The sequence below is a fragment of the Hetaerina americana genome, unplaced genomic scaffold (assembly GCF_022747635.1).
Source record: "Hetaerina americana unplaced genomic scaffold, ioHetAmer1.1.p SCAF_4, whole genome shotgun sequence".
NCBI classification, from domain to species: Eukaryota; Metazoa; Arthropoda; class Insecta; order Odonata; family Calopterygidae; genus Hetaerina; species Hetaerina americana.
The window spans coordinates 81,613,833-81,631,871 of NW_027286985.1; the positions used below are offsets into that span (position 1 = coordinate 81,613,833).

At 35.6% G+C, this 18,039-nt stretch overlaps 1 protein-coding gene across 1 annotated transcript in view; it reads left to right on the top strand.

Annotated features, from left to right (window-relative positions):
- Nucleotides 1-2,862: 2,862 nt before the first annotated feature.
- Nucleotides 2,863-18,039, top strand: part of LOC139692486 (claspin-like) — a 57,674-nt gene continuing 42,497 nt past the window's right edge. Inside the window, exons 1-6 of the mRNA XM_071590704.1 lie at nucleotides 2,863-2,987; nucleotides 4,600-4,685; nucleotides 8,460-8,570; nucleotides 12,010-12,156; nucleotides 15,248-15,358; nucleotides 17,422-17,535. Of these exons, the coding sequence (XP_071446805.1) occupies nucleotides 2,863-2,987; nucleotides 4,600-4,685; nucleotides 8,460-8,570; nucleotides 12,010-12,156; nucleotides 15,248-15,358; nucleotides 17,422-17,535 (694 nt within the window). The remainder of the gene's footprint in view (nucleotides 2,988-4,599; nucleotides 4,686-8,459; nucleotides 8,571-12,009; nucleotides 12,157-15,247; nucleotides 15,359-17,421; nucleotides 17,536-18,039) is intronic.

Genomic DNA, 18,039 nt, shown 5'->3' on the forward strand with positions numbered 1-18,039 from the left:
ATTTCACCTCTTAAGTTAATTTAATTTTTGCCTCGATTGGATAACTCTGAAATGAGAAGGGGATTTAATGAGAAATGATAAGGTATTTTCCAACTCATGGACTTTAAACTATCACAAAGAACGAGTTGATGGATATTTTATGCTAAATTTTAGGTTAAAAATTTGGTTGAATATTCACAATTGTAATAATCTATGAATAAAATTTTCATGCATCACATTTAGGAACTTCAGTGATGAAAATAAACTTTATAGTCTGCACACGTTTTATTAGTATCAAATGCATTTGCCAGCCCAAATTTCAACTTATGAGTAATTCTTAAGATAATTCTCATCTTGAAAATGGATTAGTGTTTGAAAAAGGAAGAAGTGTATGATGATTTTTCAACCTTTGTGAAGAATTTGTGGGTATCTAAAAGTCTGCAAATGCTTTTTGTTTTCATGGTAAACATTTTTTTAGTGAGATGAGACTGGTTAAAGTATCCTAATGATCTTCACAAGACTCAACTTCAAGGCTACTGAGTACAAAATATTTGTACGTATGTCTCCTTTTTGTAGCCCCAAGAATGTCTCTCTTTGTGATGTTTGTCACCCAGAATGGCATGGGTTTTCGCATTAACACATGTTTTCACGCAAATGTGAGAGCAGCAGAAAAGCAAGCAGAAAATGATTTAAGGGAATGCAGGAAACAATGTTTTGCACTTAAGGCGTAATAAATGTATTACATCACCGATGGAGTTCACATATTTATATCTCCAATCTCCATAATGATGAAAATTGTCAACATGATTTATTATGTAAGAATTATATTTGTAAATTTTTTGTGAAATATGAGGCTAAATTTGAGGTAGGTGTTAATAAAAATTAACTACACATTTTCATATTGCTGAAGGGTTTATCAGTGGTGGTATCAGTTGTATCACATTAAAACTCGTACCTTACTTTCTCCATGCTCAAAAATATTTATTTCATTCACCCTTAGTTCATCAGAAATATTTAATGGCTTGAAGATTTTCCTTGCATGAATGCAGAATTATGTATTTATATACATAAATATGTATTTATTTAAAAAGGGGTAATGCTGTTCCATAAAATGTGCTGGAAAGTGTTTTTTGGCCTGGAAAACTGTGAGTTATGCAGGAACTTATAATCTTAGGTTTGGTGGATACTGGAATAGCAAGTTCTAGTCTTCATGTGGTCCTCAGTCATTTTTTTTATAATTTGAGTAATAAAATCTAGTAATGCTCCAGCACTTGTCAATTCTATTGAAAATGAGCAAGAAATTTTTATGCAATAATAATAATTTTCATTGATTATTAAGTTCGTAAAATACAATGGACCTCATGAAGATAATAAATACAGGCAACCAATGCAGATGTATAAAAGGTTTATTAGGACATAAGGTCAGAGAAGTGATAAGAGAAATAAACATCTACTGAATATAAAGCTTAAGATGCTAGCCATTGTTACGTCGCTGAACTGAATGGCAAAGCTAGCTGTTCTTGCAGTTGCCAGTGAATAATGAAATAATTTCATTCCCACTTTCCAAAAGTACTGTTAGGATTTAGCTAACCTACATTGATATAGTAAGAGATTTTTTTTCATGTATTGTGATCATGATTTTCACACCTTGTAGGGACTGCATGGGGGTTGTTTTTTTACATACAAGAGAATTTGGAAGTATACTATGAGGGTGGTCCCATAAGTTCCAGGCCTGACCTAGAGATGGCAGTAGTAGTTTGAAAAATATCACTGTATTATAAAGTACACAATCTATTAAGTATATGTTTCAAGTTTGAAGATGCCACGTTGTTTAGTATTTGTGTGGCAGCCATCAATAGTGAATGTTTTCAGTGAATTTGTGAAAATTAATCATCATTATGTGATACAATAAATACTTTTATTTGAAAGGCCTCAGCCCAACCAATATAAAAGCTGAACTTGATTCTACTGTAGGTGAGTCTGCTCCTTCGTTTACGACAAGAAAATATTGGGTAGCAGAGTTTAAAAGAGGCCATACGAGCTATCAGGCGAGCATCGTATTTGTTGACCAAGTGAGGAGACCGCTCCAGAAATGGTGAAGAAAATCCATAAAGTGTTACTGGATGATTGTCGACTAAAAGTGCACAAGCTAGCAGACATAGTAGGCATTACAAAAAGTGCAGAACAAAGCATATTAACTGAAAAATTGGACATGAGAAAGCTGTGTGCAAGATATCTCACTCAAGCAAAACCAGTGTCGTGAAGATGTTTCAATTGAGTGTTTAGCATAGTTTCACAGCAAGAAAGCTGAATTTTTATGCCATTTCATAGCCATGGACGAAACATGGGTGCATTAATTCACACCCGAGACATAAGAACAATCAAAACAATGGATTCAAAAGGGAGAACTAGCTCCAAAGAACGCAGAGACCGTTTCATCTGCAGGCACGGTCATGGCATCGGTTTTTTGGGATAATTTTCATTATCTTGAAAAAGGAAAAACTATCAAAGGAAATTATTATGCAAACTTATTGCAATGTTTGAGCGAAGGAATCAAGCAAAAGCGGCCGCATTTGGCTAAGAAGAAAGTGTTGTTTCATCAAGACAATGCACCATCTCACAAATCCATTATTGCAATGGCCAAAATTCATGAATTAAAGTTTGAATTGCTACCTCATTCACCAGATTTAGCCCCCTTGGATTATTTTCTGTTCGCAAACTTGAAAAAATGGCTTGGTGGTCAAAGGTTTTCAACTGTGAAGAAGTAATGCCTGCAGTTAATGGCTATTTTGAGGAGCAAGGCAGTTCTTATTATAAAAAGAGTATTGAACAAATTGAACATCGCTGGGAAAAGTGTATAGAGCTGAAAGGAGATGTTGAAAAATGACTACATTTTTTCCAAATGTTTATGTTTTCTTTGCTGGGTCGGATACTTCTGGAACCACCCTCATCTCTATAAACCGTCAAAATTTTGCATCTGATGAAAAGTGGCCTGCAGCATACCAAAGGTGATGTATGGGTTGTTAGGTTGGGTAAGACCGTGATAGCCTTTTTCTGCCGGGTGAAAACTGATTTTATGTCTGGGGATTTCTTCCAGATTTCTCTGTTGTAACCAAGGTGGCTATGGAAAAAGCAAAACATACAGATTTCAAATGTTCAGATGGAGTAAACATACTTAACTTTCTTAGGATATAGGGAGCCTTAGATAATTTTTTATGAACATGCGAGCTCCAGGTCAGTTTTAAGGCAAGGTAAAATCCTAATAGCTTGGAAGGTTTAACCTCCTTGATGAGAATATGAGGCTACAAGTAAACTTAGTGAGTTTTGGTTAAATGTTGTGAAAAACCATTAACTTTTCCATTCATTGGCCTGCGTAGACAATCATATGCAAAATCAGCCATAATATTTGGGTTTTACCGACATACAAGAATGTTGCATCATGTCATCATCAGCTTATAAGATGGAAATGGTTTGAATGTTAAGAGGATGGTGATTGATCATTATCAAAAATAAAAGTGGTCCAAAAAAGGATCCTTGTGGGACATCATATTGGATCTGAAAGGAACAAGACTTCAAACCATGTAAGTATACATACTGCTAGTGCTTTGGAAGATATAACTGGAAAAAAATGAATTTCCATGACGCTGGTAGTGCTGAAGTTTATTTAGAAATATGAGACGAAAGATGCAGTCGAAAGTTGTATTAAGGGCACAGAGCTAATAAAACATAAGATTGATCTTCAAATGAGCTCAAAATAGTGTTGGTGGTAGATTGAAGAACATGAGTTGTAGTTTTCCCTTTGCAGAAGCTATTCTGTGAGGAACTGAATATATCGTTCTTCCAGGAAGTTGTAGAGCTGAAATATGTAATTGGATATAAAAATTTTGCCAATAAAAGGAATCAAAAAAATAGGGCAGTAGCACTGAGGATCATGTTTAGCTCTTTTCTTGTGTATGGGAACAACTCTTAATTGTTTAAGAGCAAATAGGAAATTACCAGATTTTTTATTTTATAATAATTGATAAGAAACAATTATTGAAAATAATAGAAAATTGTACAGTAATGCATAAATTCACTCATAAGGTTGTTTGAGATATGTCCTTGCTGTAAGAATTCTTGAGAGTTGTAATCTTTTGGAAGATATCATATAGGGGTACACATTTCCATTTAAATAATTCATATTGAAAATATGATTTCTTAACAAGATTTGAGCCTTCTCTCAATCCAATAGAAATAGTAGAGATTAAGGTCTTGACAGCTAATGAAGAATTTATTTAATTCATCTGGTGTCAGAGATAATGCAGAAGTTTTGGTCGTGTACTGACTGTTAGCTTCTTTTTAATTGTTAGTTCTATTTTTAAATTACATTCTTTCCTTAATTTTGTCATTAGTTTTCTGTTTCATTAGTTAAATTCAATTAAATGAACATTCCATCTTGATTAGATAAGTGTTTTGATGTTTAAAGTGAATTTTGTCGTGTATTCGTGCTAAAATGGTATGAATTTTAGATTCATCATCAATATTGTAATGATTTTCATTCTGTTATAAGTGTGCATCAAAATGCTGATGCTGTCTAAGAAGCAGTGATGGTCATTTCTTCTTCCATTCTCTAAAATATAGCCTCCAACATACTTCTGGTGGTTCAAAACTTTGGCTCTTGGTACCATCTCCAGAGGATCAACGGAATTTGATGAATTCACCAAAAAGTATGTAAAATGTTTCTTAGTTGAAGTATATTTCATTCGATACAGCAGGTTGACTTAAGAATTCTGAGTCTCAAATCAAGTAATGGAAAGCATATTTTTATGGGTGTATACCTAAGCTCACTTCTTTCTCTGAAGTGACCTGTTTTGTCCCTCAAACAGTTACTTACTTCCAAGAAAAATCAATGGATAATGTAACGTATATCCCTTTTGGGTTCCCATACACTCATAAATGAGTTGACTACTCCTCTTACTGGAAAGGCTATCTTCCTAGTTGGAGATTAACATAAAAGCAAGTGTAAAGGGGGTGGGAAAATCATAAGCTCAACGAAGGTAAAAGGAAAGCCAATAAACAAGTTTCATCATTGAATTTAGAATTTTGAAGAATGGACAAAGTTGTGTGACTCCTTGTAGGACTCTAACACCTCAATCTTGTTATACCAATGTTCTTACCAATTCAAACTTTGCTTTCTTCATAATCGAGCCTTGGTACTCTACATTCCTTGAAAGCAGGCATGAAATGTTTCCATTAAGTGAGTTAGCTAAATCAAGGGATCAGGTAACTTTTTTTTTTAATTCTCCTGACAAAAATTCACATAACGGAAAAGAATATAACCCCATAAGTGGTAATATCTAGCAAGACCAAAATTTGGATTTTTGTCATGAAATACACCTTGGGTATGTGTGTGTAGTCGATTATTTACTCTGTAACTGAATGGCTGGTTGTCATTTTTTATTAATAGTTTTATTTGAATTAAAAGATGTGTGCTGAATTTGATAATCTTAAGTAAAGTTAGCTTGAAAATGGAGAGAGAATCATAAACTTTGTTTATTTTAATGTTAAGTTTTTTATGTTAAGTATAGTTTTAGTAAACAATGTGGAAGATGCATTGTTTAAGGTAATTAAGTTTTCTAAGGAATTAGCCAAGGGAAATGACATAAATAGTTATAATTAATGGGTATATTGTTTTGCTTCACCACTACTGAATTAACACAAAAATTTGTTTTATAAGTGTGAACTTACATACTTTGTTTATGAAAATGTTATGTTAATTTTTTTTTGTTTTGCAGCCTTTCAAAAAATTGTCTCTTTCTGTGTAATAGCTTAGAAAATTTTCAACTATCCTTATAAATATTGAATCGGATGTATATTTTCACTTGAATCAAGATCAACAAAATTATTGTCGGTAAGAGTAGAAAGGAAGTACTGCAGGGAGCGAGGAAGCCCTGTGAATGTGCTTGAAGTATGACACTCAGTGAATCTGAGGCTGAAACACAATAAAAGCAAAGCAGAAAAGAATAGGTCTCTTCGTAACCTAGTCCAAGAGAGCATTACTAATGAAGGTTAAGCAAAGACATAAATGAAGAACTATGAAGTGGAAGTCCATAATTAGCCCTGTGTGAGAAAGGAAAACCATGCAACTTGGAAACCAGTAGTAATAAGATAAAGTTTATTGTGAAAAATTTCAGTTTACTTATTCATTGATGATGAATTTTCCCCAAGTACAGCCTAATACCTATTGAATTTGTCAAAATTATGTTATTTCTCCTCTTTCGGAGCAAATGCTTGATAAATAATGAAAAAGACAGTTTGAGAGGCCTCTTTCATAGCAATCATTCGTGAAAAATCGACAGATATTGATAAAAATTCTCAATATTTGAATTATACATAATATTGTTCAACAATATGAATATTGGTAATAGTGAGGAAGGAGTTTGGTCTTTCAAGGTGTGACTGTTGGCCAGTCAGATCAGCTAATTGCTTGGCTCAACATGTTTTTTATTCTATGGAAATTTAAATGTGAAAATAAACTAGTGTTGCAGGCATACTGGTAGAATGCAGCAAGAGGAATGTATGGTGAAAACAGTGCCTTCAAATGAGAGAAAAGTGCTGTCATGCAACATTTGTGCCCTGTTTCTCATGAACTGAATTTGGTATCATTCCAATCTCTCAAAATTGTTATCATGTAGGAAGTATTTTTCAGTAACTTAATCACATTTGGAAGTTTCTAATCTAAATCATCTAAAAGAATGTCAGCCCTAGCACATTTCATTTCAAAGTATTTAGTTTATCAATGGAATAATCCAAAAACTAAGAAATGAATATGACATTATGAAATGGTAACATTTCTCTGACAGCAGACACTTTAGTTTACATTGCCATCCAACAGTTGACCTAAAATATCTTAGGGCAACGTGACCGACCATGCTGAGGTGAACGTGTTAATGTTGATTTTTTGGGTCAGGAAGCCATAAATTGAAGTAATTCATAGTATGAAGAAGATAGAGGCTTATAATGTGATTAAGTTTCTTCATTAGAAAGGTTACAGTGCCCAGCAAATCCACAATGAAATGATAGCTCATCAGAGCACACAGTAGCGAGGTGGAAAAGGAATTTCCAAACTGGCCTCATGTCCCTCATGGACAATGCTGCCGCAATGAAGAAAGTGGAGGACTTAATCCAATCAGGCCACAGAGCACCCATCCAAATGATAATGAGGCTAATCTTAGGTATGGCAGTGTATGGAAAATTACTCGCAAAGAACTGCACCAGCCAAAGGTGTCAGCCTGGTTGGTTCCACGACCACCAACTCCTTTTAAGAAGCAAACATGGTGCAACCGGCAGTCAAAGAAATGTGGCTTTGAAATTTTGCCACACATACCGTATTCTCTCAATCTCGCCCCAAGCTACTTTTTCTTATTCCTAGATCTCAAGAAACCATTTTGGGCTGGTGATTTGACTACTCAAATGATATATTCAATTGGTAGAAAAATGGCCAAATGTATGGTTTTTGATGCAACCTCTACAATGATGGCTTTCAAAATGTTAAGAAACAGAGAAAAAATAACTCAGTGTTGTGACTATCTAGAGAAGTCTTATGAATAATAAATAAAAATTAATTTTTTATCTCGATTATAATTAATAGTTAACAATACCCCCCCCCCCCCCGTATTATGTAAAAGTTTGTCACTTGTTATTTTGATGTGTTCAAGATGCTACTAATTCACCCCTGGTATCTCATTCCATTGTAGCCCTTGCCCTGCTTGACCCTCCATTGTGAGAGGCTGCTTTTAGATTGCACAAATGGGGTTAAGGCCTAAGCATCTTGCTCTGATGCCAAGATGTAATTTTTTTATGATTGTGAGTGATTTTCATGATTGATATTAATCAATGTGAATGATTAAATTTTAGGTGGACTGAAATGATACATTCCTCACCACTATGAAAAGGTGTACCATTTGAGTGATGGAATAACATCACCACTTTGAGAATTTTGGTGTTATTTTTCAGGAAATGAATGTTCTACTAGTAGAGGGTCCAATGTCAGTAACTTGTGATTACAAGGGAATTTCAGATTGGATAATATAATCACTCAAAATCTATCACATTCGCATTTATTCTGATATGCAGCCAAACGTTGTCACATGCCCAACGTGCAATGAAAATATTAACTGTTCTTTGCCATTTCTGAAACTGGCGGTCAATAATTATTACCACATGACCAATATCTGCTTAATAATACACTTGTTTGGGGAGCTGATTGACAAAAAATATTCCCTGGAAAACCTGAAAAAAACTGGAAATATCTTGGTATTGGATAGTAGACACCCTGAACGATTTTTGCATTTGATGTACTAGGCGTGAAAGGGCCATTACCTTTGCATTGAATAATTTGTAACGGTTTCATCAAAATCAATTTGTAACTCATGGTGTGCAATCTTTTCATCTATGATGACCTAAAATTTAAAGTATGGTAATTGATAATTATTTTTAAGTGCCCAAATCGGAAGAAGAGAGCCTCGAGGATTTTGATACAAGCCATGATCCAGCCAGGAAGGAAGTAACATGGACTTCACTGGATGACATATATGAAGAATCAGAAGCAGGTATTGAATTTCCCAGAATTGCTAGTAAGAAGAAAACAAAAGAAGGGACATGATAGCATAATCAGTGAGCTGACCATCTGAAATACTTATCACAAATCATCAATTGCATCCGCAAATTTACTGATTTAGTTGTATTTGATTAATGCTTCTTAAAATCTTCTATTTTATAAATAATGGGACTTTACCCTCTTATGAACGACAAGTCCATCCACCACATCATCAGATGTGGTGGATGGACTTGTGCATTCCAATGACCCTTGGAGCTCTTCTAGTGGTAGCAATGATAATTACTCCTGGTAGATTCACTCATGTCATATAGATTGAAGGTTAGGAGCCAGAAAAAAGTTAGTTCACAGAACATCCATTCCTCAGTGACATGGCTGCAAAGGTGTCTGACCCCAGTGGGGCAGTCATTGAGTGGAGGTGTCTCATTAAAAACATAGTTGAGGAAGGCAAAGGGAACACAGCTCAATTATTAATCCCATGATTTTTATGAAGGGCAGTGAAGAGAAAATGAGTTTGGCAATTATGGGGGTCCGCCCAATCGGCTGTATGTCATGTCTGGCAGCAGGAGGGGTATAGCTTCCGCAGTTGTCATCTCAAAAACCCTTGCAAAGCCAAACTGACTGCAGCAGCACAGAAGAGGTAGAAGAAGAAGCCCAAATGAGGTAGAATAGGGACTTGGAATGTAAGGACAATGTCGATGATGGGTAAATTAGGGAATATAAAGCGAGAGATGGAAAGAGGGAATATAGATATTTTAGGTCAATGCAAAGTGAGATGGAAGGATGAGGGGATTACTGTAGTGATAATTATAGAATAATTCAGATACAGTGGAGGGGATGAGAGCCAACAAGGGATTTCCAAAATATTGAATAAAAATGTAGGAAGAAGGGGAGTCAATATAGAGCAAGCAACGGATAGAATATTACTAGTAAAGGTATAAGCAGACCCAACGAACTTTGTCATTGTTCAGGTGTACATCTACATCACACAATACCCCGCAAGGGCATGTGGCAAGGGTTGTTAGGTGACCACCTGCACATGCCACCAAGCAATCTTAAGGAGGAAGAAGTTGATAGGGTACACGATCAGTTAGAGGACAATCACATGTTCCTGGAGGGAAATATTCGCAAGTGATGCTGGATTGGAATGCGATGGTAGGCGAAAGAAGAGATGGTGATGAGGGACTACAGTTTAGGTATGAGAAATGACCTAGGGGAGGAAGCAATTGAATTCTGCAGGAGACTGGTTAGTCATCACCAACACTTGGTTTAGACACCACAAGAGGCATAGGTATACATGGAAAATACCAGGTGACTGAGAAAGGTATCAGATTATATTATGGTTAGGCACAGGTATAGGAACAGCGCAATCAATGAGCACATTTTCCAGGTAGGGTATGTGAACTCTAATCACAATTTAGTTCTCATGAAGTGTAGCTTCCGATTTCAAAAGATAAGGTAAGGGCAGTGGGTCAGGAAATGGATTGTAGAAGGATTAACAGAAATGACATGGAAGGAGTATCAGCTGGTTGTAGAGAGAAACATAAATTAGGGAAAGGAGCAGAGTACTATTGAGGAAAAAGGGAAAAATGAGGGTAGGATAAAAACTTTTGCACACATGCTTGGAGACCACCAACAAAATGACCTTCAGAAGCACTCCTTTTGGCATGTGGAAGTAATATTCCCCACCAACATGCATACGGAGGTTTGAGGTCATTTCATTCATCCAGTGTATTTTGAGAAGTAGAATTATGGAGACGTGTTCTAGTATTATGTCAACGCAAGTTAAACAACGTGTTGGTGTCGAATTTTTAACTGCTTAATAAGTGACTCCTACAGAGGTGCATCATCTTTTAAAGGCTATTTACGGTGACAATGCTGTGGATAGGTCTACTGTACGAAGGTAATCCCAGAAGTACCCGACCCAACAAAGAAAACACAAAAAGTTTGGAAAAAAATGTATTTATTTTTCAGCATTATCTCCTTTCAGTTATATACACTTCCCACAGCGATGTTCAATAAGTTCAATACTCTTTTTATATTAAGAACCATCTAGCTCCTCAAAATAGCCATCACTTCTTCACGGTTGTAAAATCTTTGATCACCGAGGCATTTTTTCAAGTTTGCAAACAGAAAATAATCCGAGGGGGCTAAATCTGGTGAATGGGGTGCATGAGGTAGCAATTCAAAGTTTAATTCATGAATTTTGGCCATTGCAATAACGGATTTGTTAGCTGGTGCATTGTCTTGATGAAACAACCCTTTCAAACCTTGGATCTTGGATGTGATGATTAGAAAGGTAATTCAGAGAAGTAAGTGGAAGAATGTACGTTAAACAGTTAGGCGGAAGGAAGTACAAAGAGTTAGACAATATGTTGAGATGGGTAACTGTTACCGCAAAAGAAGTGTGTTGGAAGATGCAGTGCAAGGATATCAACACTTGAAACAGAAAAGATCCAAGTGAAATGGAAGGAATATGTAGAAGAACTTTATGGTAAAGAACTTAGGCCAGCAAGCTTAGACATATAAAGAGAATATGTCGTAGTTGAATGAATAGCTTAGGTCCAAGTATAATCGACGATGAGATAGAAAGGGCAATAAGTAGATTAAATCAAATAAAGCCCTGGGAGTTGTGTACGGCATGGAAACATGGTCACTGAAACAGGATGATAGATGTAGATTGGAGGCTAATGAAATGTGGGTGTGGAAAAGGATGTAGAAGGTGAGGTGGACAGAAAGGAAAACAAATGAGGATATTGTGGGTATGATGGGCGAGGAGATAGGATTGTTGAGGGAAGTCATGATTAGGTAGAAAATATAGATAAAAAGCATGGGTTTGAAAGACTGATAAAGTGGAGAATGTTAGGCAAAAGAGGAAAGGGCAGAAAAAGGAAAGGAGTATTGGATGGGATGAAGGGGGAAGAAAGTTTACTGATATGAAGACGGGCTTGTTGTAGAGTGGGATGTTGGGTTGTATTTTGTTAGGAGAAACAAAGTATTTATTTGATAGTTGTGTCCATCCAAAAACCAACCTTAACTGGTAGATTTCCTTGAATATAAATTCTGTTTTCCCTTTCTGATGACCTTGGGCTTTGATATGTCTGTATTCTCAGTATTTATGTACCCTGACGGATGGTCAATCTGTCTTGACTAAGTCTTTGATTTTTAACTCAAGGGTGATTTTTACTGCCCCTTTTCTATGATTACCCAATTATGAGAAGATTAGAGGATATAGGTTTTGGACCCATTTATATTAAAAATTAGAGGTGACAACAAGTAATCCTCTCTTCCATTTCTTTTAGCTTCTCTACTTTTCCCCTATATTATCACTGTTGCTACATCTCTAAAAATTGTTATTATACTTACTATAAGTTGTCAATGAGAAATTATGTATACTTGAGCGTGAATCTTAATATTATAAAAAATATTTTCAGAGATCAAACCAATTGATGTGAGGTGCCAAAACTTACTCAAGGTCATGGAATTGAATGAATTAAACTCTCGAAATGTGGAGGAGAAGAAAGAAAAAAAAAGGAAAAAGGTCAAGAAGAACACAGCTTGTGAAGATTTGCTTGATGAAGGTAAGATAGTCTTAGAAATACCTATTGTACTTGTTCTACCATTTCTATATTCTTCGATAAGTATTGGAGAGAGCTGTATCATTTCATCCTATAAAGGTGTCACATTTTCCAGTGATGTTATAGGGGTGCCTGTAGCTGTTTTAAGTATTAGTCTCAGTACATTTTTTTCCTTATTAAATTGCATCAAGAAGAATCTTTTGAATGCAAGTCGGTGGAGTAGAGTAGTCACCCTATATTTTGGTCTTGAAGTGTTGTAAAAAATCTTTCTTGAGGGAATTTCAAACTCTGTACAGTGTGCGAGCACTTGGGATTTCGAGATAAGTATTTAATTTCAGTGTCACAACATCCATTCCTTAAAAAGTTTAGCCTCTCATGTAGAAGCACTAATTTCTTCATTGCAGTAAAACGTCAGTAATTGAAACTACTTATGGGACCAGAGGTTTGGATCCAGAAAAATACTGCTTAAATGAGGGATTTGACAAATATAAACCAATAGAGTTGTTTTCACCAATATTCTTGTGTTCACAAAGCCACCTATTACTTAGAAATACATTTTATGGTAAGAATGAAGCCTCAGTTGTAAAAAAATCTTATGTAAAGTTGACTAAATGCTATTTGTAAATGATTCAGCTCAGAATGTCTTTAAAAATTAGCTCACTCATTCTTGGATGCCTTCAATCAAAAATGGTGTTATTTACTACTTACTATTACTTGTCATTTATTATTTACTATTTATCAATTATATTATCCTATTTTTCTGTTTATATACATTCATCAAACAAATCAATTGGGTTTTTATTTAATAAATTCTCAACAATTTACATAAGAAAACTAAAAGTTTTCTTAAGTAAATTTGAGTAGTGTTGATGCAAAGCTCAGTCAACTCTGTCATAAGGCTAACATTGGACCATCTCCACTAGAAACATATTTATGTGTATAAATTACAATAAGTAAGATGTGTATAACTTAACAAGATAAGTATTAAAGTTCAGTGTCACAACTAGTATTCCTTAACCAGTGTAGTCTCTCATGCAGTAGTATTAATTTCCTCAATGCATTAAAACCACAGAGATTGAAACTATATGGTACCAGAGGTTTGGATGAAGAAAACTCCATGCTATGCAAAGCTCAGTCAACTCTGTTCTAAGACTAACATTACGTAGACCACCTCCAATAGAAACGTATTTATGTGTATAACTTACCCATATTACCGAAATATGAGGGTAGTTTGATAGGTTCTTGGAATCACCACCAGATGTCAGCACTAACGCAACGAGTATCATGCTTAGTAATAAGTAATCCTTTATGAGTAAACACATAACGTGCCACTGCTCTGGTAAGAGATCTGTGGTGTGAATGCCTCTTTGTTGTTGTTCTCGTATGGTGATTTGGGAAGTGAGGTTCAAGCAATGATTAAATGCTTCATAAAGATGGGTATGAAGGCAAGGCAAAGGAAACTTTAGGGCAGTAAGGATGTTAGGAAAAGACTCATCAAAACTTTGATATGGAGCATAATTATGTATGACACGGAAATGTGGTCACTGAAGCAGGATGATAGAAGTAGATAGGAGGCTTTTGAAATGTGGGTGTGGAGAAGGATGGAGAAGGTGAAATGAACTGAAAGGAAAGCAAATGAGGGAGTACTAGGCATGGTGGAGTAGAGAGGGGTTTGTTGGAATTAATCCTAAAAATTTTTCCTACCTAAAAGTAGGTAGGAAAAATCTATTAAAAGCATATTGATCAGCAGTGGGATGTTGAAGACCGTAATAGAGGGTAGAATATTAGAAAGGGGAGGAATAGGATAGGGATGTTGGACGGAATTAAGGGAGGAAGGAAGTACACAGAGATGAAGAGGGACTTCTTGTACAATAGGATGTTGGGTTGTGTTTATTTGGTAAATGAAAATAAGTTTTAATGCCACTATAAAGGGGTCCTTTGTGAAACAAAGAAGTTGAATGCTGTATTATATGCACAGCCTTTCTTTTTCTAGTGGCATAACAATGGTTATTATCATTTTTTTAAAATAGAAGCATGATTTTTTGAACATACATGGTTTTCTAAAAAGTAACGGGAAAGGTTTAGTAAAAATTGATTCATTTCCAATATTTCTACAATGCCTCAAAATTCTTCGAAGTACATACCTTGAGCATCCACACACTTTTGCCAGTGGCTTTTTCACAACTTGAAGGCTCCCTGTAAACTTTTGTAAACTGTTTTCTCGTAGCATCGCTTACTCACTACTTCCTCCTAGTTATAACTGTAATGACTTTTGAAGGTTTGTGGTAACCATTGGTTCTCTTTTTTCCATTTGATTATCACTATTCTGATTAATAGCCGTAAATATCTCCTTGTAATATGCACCTTAGTGTAGCCTGAGGATGTGATATATCTATGTTAAAATTTAGTACTTGGTTCTTGAGGTGATTAAATTTCAAAGTCAAAGAAACTTTCAAATCATGAGATTTGATATAAATTTCTGGTTCCCGGTAGGTGAGAATTCGAAACTTCTTGCCATTGATAGGTGGTGTGGCATTATTAAGTTTTATGACAGAGTTTTGGAAGTTATTTTAAATGCCTACTTTCTAATAGCACCCATTTTGCTTGCTACTTAGCATGGCAGCCAGGATTCTGGGAAGTGTATATTATTCTAGTTCTTCTTCAGTTCCAAATTGACTAAAATGATTCCAATAGTCACAAGATGAAAAGGATTGTTTTCAATTTAGGCAACTAACATGCGGAGTGAAATCTTTGACCACCAATGTTAATTGGTGAGTAGTTTTAAAGGGCTTATCAAAAAACATATGTTCATACCATATGTTTACCATGTTTAATATACTAATTATAATATAAATATGCATGTGTAAAAGACCTAATGTAACAATGGATCAGGATCATAGATCTAAAAAAATAATTTGGGGCATTATTAAATTTTTAGCATTGAACATTCTCATTAGTTGAAGTCATATTATGAATTGTGCTAAATGAATTAATCGGTTGTATCAGATGTATTGTGCTGTACTTCCTATGTTTTTCTCTAAAACATCAGTTTTTCCTGAAATATGCGTCTTGACTTTTCATAATTTATGTACAGAAACTAAAAGTTCATCCCAGGATCCAGAAAGGGACAACTTTAATTTCCAAAATCTCAGAGAGAAGAAAAAGAAGAAAAGGAAAAAGAACAATGAGAACTCAACTGAAGAAGGTACTTGTGAATAAGACAATGCTACTATCTTACGGCATAAATAGTCATATGAATAGAAGAATATTGATATTATAAAATATCTTCTCTTGTTTCCGTTGCTTATATAAGCATTTTTTATTTATGTTGACTTCAGTGAAACTTTCTTTCTTTGCTCCATTATAAAACTCAATCATCAGCTGAGGATTAAAGTGGCTTATTTTTTAATCCTTAATTACAAGAAGAAGAATTTGGACAAGCAAAAGATATTACAGATATTACTTAATTTTCCAATTTCAAACCCTGCCATATGCTGTGGATGTGTATAGTCATTTCAGTTTCAAACTTCACCTTGATTCATTGTATATGCAAATTTTTTGCTGCTGTTTGCTTCACTCCGGTAGATTTTCCAGAACCTTAATTATTTCCATAATGCATCATCTCTCTCTTCATCATTAGGTTTATGTTTCTAAATTTTTGAGTTTATAAATATATGAGGTGCAGTCAAATGAAAACCGAATGCCAACCATAACACACTGTCCATGCAAAAGGTGGCAACACTATTGTTCTCTATCGATGCTGCCATCGATGTGGTAGGAGAACTGCATATTGACAACTCACAGGCATACAAGGTTGTTGGGTTGTGTCCTTGTTGGTGTTCAGACTGGTCTAGTGTGTAGGTCCAGCTGTAGAAATGGAGGCAATCAAAGAAGAGCAGAGAGGTGGGTTTGTTTTCTGGTGGCTGAGGGGGCTGGAGTATGCAAAATTCATCGTTGCATGTCTGCTGTGTATGGTGAACACCGCATGTCCCTGACATGTGCACGAGTGGCGCAGGAGATTCCAAGAAGGATGTACATCACTGCAAGACTATGTGCACCCAGGACAGGCCCTTCAAGACATTAACCATGATGTGATAAGGTGGATTGATGGCCTCATCTGGGAAAACCAACGAATCATGGAGGAAGAAATTCGTTTTCAGGTCAGCATTAGCCATGGCTCCATGCATGTCGTTATCAAAGATCACTTGCATTTCCACAATGTTAGTACGCAGTGGGTTCCGCATCAACTGACAGAGGAACTAAAGGTTGACAGAATGGCATCATGTGTGAGTCATCTGAAGCAGTACCACAAGTAAGAGTATGCATTCCTGTCTCATTTCATCATGGGGCGAAACGTGGTGCCACCATTTTTAGCCCAAGAACAAACGGCAAAGCCAACAATGGAAAAATCCATATTCTCCCCCACCAGATAAATCCAAAGCTGTTCAAACAAGTTCCAGGAAAGTCATGATGACCTTCTCTTTGACTGCAGGGGCCCTCTGCTTGTCGACTTCCTTGAGCATGGAACCACAATCAATTCGCAACACTACTATATCAAAGCACTTAGCAGACACTGAAATACACCATAAAGTCAAAATGCTCTGGAAACCTGTTGGACTGAATCATCCTGTTGCATGATTATTCTCACCTCCATACTGCCAATCTGACAAAGGCTGTGATTTGGCTGGGAAGCACTTCAGCATCCTGTGTACAGCCTGAATCTTTCACCTTGTGATTTTTACATCTTTGTGGACCTAAAGAAAGACATTGGTGAATATCGGTTTCAATCAGATAAGAAAGTGCAAGAGTGGGTGTGGTTTTGGATGGATCCATCAACAACCTACCTCTTTCTACAAAACTGGAATTGATCTTCTTGTCTCCCAGTGGGATAAATGTATCAATGCTTTTGGTTATTACTTGTGAATGAAACCATTCCACAGTCATGTTGTAGCATTAGTTCGGTTTTCATTTGACTGCCCCTCATTATATGTTCTGGTATTTCAGAATTTCAAATTTTATTTATTATGCAAAAAATATGGCAGTGAAATTCTGTTGTATCAGGAAACTAATGAAATTGTTTTATATTATATTGAGGTAGAATTCATGTCCTAACCAGAGGACTTGAAAATTTTTAATCATATTTTACAGTTTATGAATTGGATTAACATGGAGTTGATCAAAAAAATAAACAAGCCTAGAAGAAGCCTAAATTTACTTCAGAAGATGAGTTTTCTTAAGATTCTGAGTTGAGTATTTTTAAATTTCCAGGTTCCCCAAAGAAGAAAAAAAAGAAAAATGATAATGGCATATCTGCTGTGCAAGTACCCGATAAAATTTTAGAAATATCACAAGATGACTTCATGCCGTCAACTGTCCATCCAGGTTTGTTGAATCTGTCTTTTAAAATGCTTCCTTTATTCTTGGGCTGTGCAGTTCAACTTCGCTTATACTGTTGATAAGTGTAATGCATTTGGTACTGTTTTGTATTGTTAAGACTTGAAAAGGGAGATATAGATTAATCATTTCTTACTTAGGCTGGGGGACAATGTGAATGCATGCATGCGTGAGGAGTTTTCCTGAAACCATGTATGAATTTACTTCTTCTGAAACCTAGTCGTTTAGTTATATTTTCCCAATGCAGTTGATATGTTACTCGGAGCCATTTCATTAAGTTTATTAACCAAATAGTAGATATTGTTGCATGAGACTAGCATTGCTAATAATTATTTAGATGTATACTCCACGTATCCTCCATGGCAGCTTCCACTTTCACAGTGACTATGATCATTTCATTATTTGAATATGCAAGGTTAGCATTTTATTCTAATGCCATGGTATGGGGCACATTATTTCTCTGTGGCCCTATCTTTTGGCCTCTAATCCCTA